We start from the raw sequence: 5161 nt of genomic DNA, 5'->3' as shown, positions 1-5161 counted from the left end.
GGGGGGGAATCCCATATAACAACCAACTATAAATTGAAGACTGACAATTCAGTTGAACCTTAAAGTGAAGCTACCCCAAAAATCTAGTCTTCAAAATTCTATGGAGCACCATTCCTCCATATGAGGTCAGCATGAGCCAGAATTGATTTTACACAAACTGGTTTTGTTGGGTTTTTGTTTTGTTTTTTAATTCCAAGCCTGAGACAAATGTTTATTGAGGTGAGTATGAAAAAAAAAACCCTACTATGCTAATTTTATAAATAAAATTTATCTGTAGATATATAACTGAAGGACATTATGGCCTTGGGAGGAAGGATAGAATGTCTAAGGAAGACCATACAGTATAAAGATAAAAGCATTGAACAAGTAAAGTTAAAATTTAAAAATGTTTCTGAAATCTAGTACCTATAAGAAGTAGAAAAATGTCACAATATCACCATTCTTGTTATCTATAAAACAGGTAATTCAATAAGTCTTAGTCCACTAGATGTGTGAAAACTAAAGATACCTCTAGAATGTTTGATTGGTAGGAATTATAAATATAAGTTAGTATTTATGTATGCATGTGTATATGTATCTATCTTTCTATTATCTATCATCTCTCTATCTCTCTGTTATCTATCTATCTATCTATCTATCTATCATCTATCTATCTAGATTTCTGATGGCGAAGCCCATAGGAAGTCTGTGCTACTAACTCAAGGGTCATGTTTCCGGTGGTTGGAATCCACCAACAGCTTTGAGGGAGAAAGGTGGACAATCTCCTCTCAATTAATTTATAGCCTCAGAAACCCAATGAAACATCATATATGAGTCAGTTCTCAATCAAAGGGTGGTGTTGTATTTTGTTGTGTTGTGTTTTTGGTGTTGTTTTTTTTTTTTTAAATTGCAGTTTTAGGGTCATAATAGCAATAGCAGTCCTAGTCATAATTAAATTATATTCAGAGAAAGGAGTTTTGAGTTTGATTTGGCAATTGCCTGAGCTCTGTTTCCTTTCTTTTCCTTTCCCACTCAAGATCTCATGGAGCAATACAACCACTCAAGCCTGGCTGAATTTGTGCTCCTTGGCTTTCCCAATGTGGGGCATGTCAAAGGATGGCTCTTTGTCCTGCTGCTGTTGGCATATTTGTTCACCATTTGTGGCAACCTTCTCATCTTCTTAGTAATCCGACTGGATGCCGCTCTGCACACACCCATGTACCAGTTTGTCAGTGTTCTCTCCTTCTTGGAGCTGTGGTATACAGCCACGACCATCCCCAAGATGCTAATCAATCTTCTCAGTGAGAAAAAGACCATCTCTTTTGCTGGATGCCTCCTTCAGACGTACTTCTTCCACTCTCTAGGGGCCTCTGAGTGCTATCTACTGACAGCCATGTCCTATGATAGATACCTAGCCATTTGTCGGCCCCTCCACTATCCTGCAATTATGACCTCAACACTTTGTGCCAAGATGGCTGCTGGTTGTTGGACTTGTGGCTTCCTATGCCCCATTTCAGAGGTCATTCTGGTCTCTCAGCTCCCTTTCTGTGCCGACAATGAAATCCCACACATTTTCTGCGACTTTCCACCTTTGCTGTCCCTGGCCTGCAAGGACACATCCATTAATGTCCTGGTGGATTTTTCCATCAATGCCTTCATTATCCTTGTCACCTTCCTCTTTATTATGGTTTCTTATGGGAGAATCATTGAAGCTGTGCTGAAGATAAAAACAGCAGCAGGAAGAAAAAAGGCCTTTTCCACATGTGCCTCACATCTCATTGTGGTCCTCATTTTCTTCGGAAGCATCATTTTCATGTACGTGAGGCTAAAGAAGAGCTATTCTTTAACCCTTGACCGGACACTTGCTGTTGTCTACTCCGTACTAACACCATTGGCCAACCCAATCATCTATAGTCTTCGTAACAAGGAGCTCATTAAGGCAATCAAGAGGACCGTCTTCCGCAAAGGGGGAAAAGCTAGTCCCACTCACCACTGACTTTTTATCAAAACCCCTCCCCTACTTTAATGTTATCTTCATAAAGTCCTGTGTACTTAGGGCCTAATCTTAAATAATCACCCCCACAAACACATCCTAGATGCCATTTCTTCTTACCTTCTTAAGCATGTCTGTTTTTTCTGTCTCCTACATCTTTATGCTTTCCTTTTCCAAGTGATCAGTGCTTTCCATATTTAATAATCACTTAAAACCTTCTTTCTTAAGAACATACACACATTCTTGGTCAACTATTTACATCCATCTAGAGCTTCAATTCTCTGCTCGCTTTTTCAATCAAACTTCTCAACATGCTATTGGCACAATCTATTATCTCTTTTTCACTTCCTATTCAATTTTCAATTCATTCCAATCTGATTTTAGTGTAGACCTTTCAAGTAATATTTTTGCCAAGAATATTTCAATGTTGCCAAATGTGTTAGGCCATGATCATCCTCCTTTCAAAAAAATCCATAACATATATGCCATATCTATGACATATAAAACCGGCTTCTTAAAATACTTTGTCTTAGCTTTTCCAATATAATCATTTCATGGTTTTTTCCCCTCTTAATTCTCTTTCAAGTCGTTGTCAGATTTTTTTCCTTGTAGCACACTCTCTCTACATATTCAGTTATTATGATTCTAAATACTATGCTTAAACCACAAAGAGAAAAAGAGAAGAACATGTCATGTTCAGGCAGTGAACTACAGCAATGAGCTTTATTACAGATTGTGAGGATGGTGCCAAATAGGCCAAAACAGAGTGGCTTTGAGTCAGAGTCCACTCCATGACACCTACTGCAGCATAATACAATAACACCTTTTTAATGTACATGACTCTCAACTTAACTTTAAATTTGTATTTCAAATCACTTCCCAAACAATCCAACTTGGACGTCTCCTATGAATTTTAAACATGTCAAAACCGAAATCTTCATATTTCCAGCCCCTGCAAGGTTGGTGGTTTCACTTTCTTGTGCTTGGCCTAGAACATTTTAAATAAATTACCAGTTCTATTTCCACTTCATCCACACTCATTTTTTGTTTATTGTTAACATATATCAGTATTCCCTCAATATATTCTTCTTAAATGTATTTCATTTTCTTTCTCTTCAATGTTATTAGAGTCCAATGAAATTGAGTTGATTCTGACTTCTAAGGATGAATGTCACTACTCTGGTATAAATCACTAGTACCTCTGAAGTAGATGAATTCAATAATACTCTGCTTGATCTCCTTGCTTCTGTTTTTGTTGTTATGTGCCATCAATCTATGACTCATGACAACACTATGAACAATAGCTCTGAACCCACATTGAGCCAATCTCATTGTCTCAGACACATGTGACCTCATAGCCACAGTCACTGTAACAACCTATCTCATACAGGGTCTTTCTCTTGTGCACTGATGCTCTACTTTCCCAAGCATGATGTCCTTCTCTAATCACTGATCCCTTCTGACACTATGCCCAAAGTACGTGAGAAAAGATTTCAAAATCCTTGTCTCCAAAGAGTAAAATGGTTTCACCCTCTCCAGGACAGACCTATTTGTTCTTTTAGTACTCCACGGTATGTTCAATACTCTTCTCCAGCATCACAACTCAAAGGCACTGATTCTTCTCCCACCATCCTTATTCATTGTCTAGTACTCAGATGCATAGCAAGTAATTAAGAAGATCTCAGTCTGCATCAGGCACACCTTAGCCTGTAAATGAACACTGTTGCTCTTTAGCGCACTGCAAAGAATCCTTGACAACAGATTTCCCTAATGGAATTAGTATTTTGATTTCATGACTACTGGTGCCGATTGTGGACTCAAGCAAGATGAAACCATTAACAACTTCAATCTTTTTTTGCATCTATGATGATAGTGTCTATTGACCCAATGGTGAAAATATTTGTTTTCTTAATTTTGAGATGCAATCCATATTGATGGCTGCAGGTTTGTTTTGTTTTTTTTTTTTCTTTCCTGAAGCAAATGCTTCAAGTCCTCCTCAGTTTCCACTAGCAAGTTGTGTCATTTTCATAATGTAGGTTGTTGTGAAAACTTTTCCTTGCTTCTACTCTTATTCAATTCTAAAATAGCTTTTGCACGTATAGCCAAAGTGATACGTTTTAAATCTAAGTTGAATATGGCCTTCTCTAAAAACCATCAAAGATTTCTTACTAAACATAAAATTCAAAGTCCTTATTGCAGTTTTTAAGCTTCAACAAAATTCTTCGTGATTCTTCCTGCCTTTATTACTAACATTGACTTTCACCTCTCCTTTCTCAGCTCACTTTTCCCAGGGTGAAAATTTTCACAGTACTCCTCAGTTCTTACTTTATTAAGCCCTATCTGGTGTTCTCCCCTGAGCCTTTCCGGCTGCACCATGCTTGCACAGAGCTCTGGCTCCGGCTCAGCTGGTGTTGGCGTCCCCTCCACCATAATGGTCCTTTACCAGGACCTCATTAGCCATGATGAGTTGTTCTGCAACATCTACAAAATCTGAGAGATTGTGGATGTACTGTGCCTGGAGGTGGAAGGAAAGATGGTCAGTAGGATAGAGGGTAACATTGATGGCTTGCTCATTGATTGAATCACCTTGTCTGAAGGCACTGATTTGTGAAGGAATTGAAACTAGTCCTCACTGGCGTTGACATTGGCATGAACCATCATTTGCAGGAAATCAGCTCCACAAAAGACGCCTATAAGAAGTACATCAAGGACTATATGAAATCAATCAAAGGCAAACTTGAAGAACAGAAACCAGAAAAAGCAAAATCTTTTATGTCAGGGACTGCAGAACAGAACAAGCACATCTTTGCTAATATTAAAAACCTACCAGTTCTTTATTGGTGAAAACATGAATCCAGATGGCATGATTGCTCTGCTGAACTACCATGAGGATGACGTGAATTCATACATGATTTTCTTTAAGAATGGTTTAGAAATGGAGAAATGTTAACAAATTTGGCATTTATTTGGATCTATCATCTGTCATTCTATTTGACTGCTTTTCATCAACATACCAAAATTTAGACAAATGGGACTGATACTATCTTGAGCTCTTCATTTAATTTTGACCTTGAATTGTTCGGAGCAGAGGCATTATTTTTTAAAAGGAAAACAATTTCATAGTTTGTCTAAAAAGAAAATGCATTTAAACTAAAAAACAAAAACAAAAACAAACCCCCCAAATCAAGA

General features: G+C 37.8%; 1 protein-coding gene and 1 pseudogene across 1 annotated transcript; both read left to right on the top strand.

Annotated features, from left to right (window-relative positions):
• Nucleotides 1-1021: 1021 nt before the first annotated feature.
• LOC102863151 (olfactory receptor 6N2-like) lies at nucleotides 1022-1975 on the top strand. The gene has a single exon (XM_006895437.1). The coding sequence runs from the start codon at nucleotides 1022-1024 to the stop codon at nucleotides 1973-1975; it is 954 nt and encodes a 317-aa protein (XP_006895499.1).
• Nucleotides 1976-4403: 2428 nt separating this feature from the next.
• Nucleotides 4404-4922, top strand: LOC102862742 (annotated as a pseudogene).
• The last annotated feature ends 239 nt before the right edge of the window (nucleotides 4923-5161 follow it).

The sequence above is a fragment of the Elephantulus edwardii genome, unplaced genomic scaffold, assembly GCF_000299155.1.
Source record: "Elephantulus edwardii isolate Elephantulus edwardi_28Jun2011 unplaced genomic scaffold, EleEdw1.0 scaffold00168, whole genome shotgun sequence".
Taxonomy (NCBI): Eukaryota; Metazoa; Chordata; class Mammalia; order Macroscelidea; family Macroscelididae; genus Elephantulus; species Elephantulus edwardii.
The sequence above is the reverse complement of the archived record's forward strand: the minus strand, read 5'-3'. Positions and strand labels throughout refer to the sequence as shown.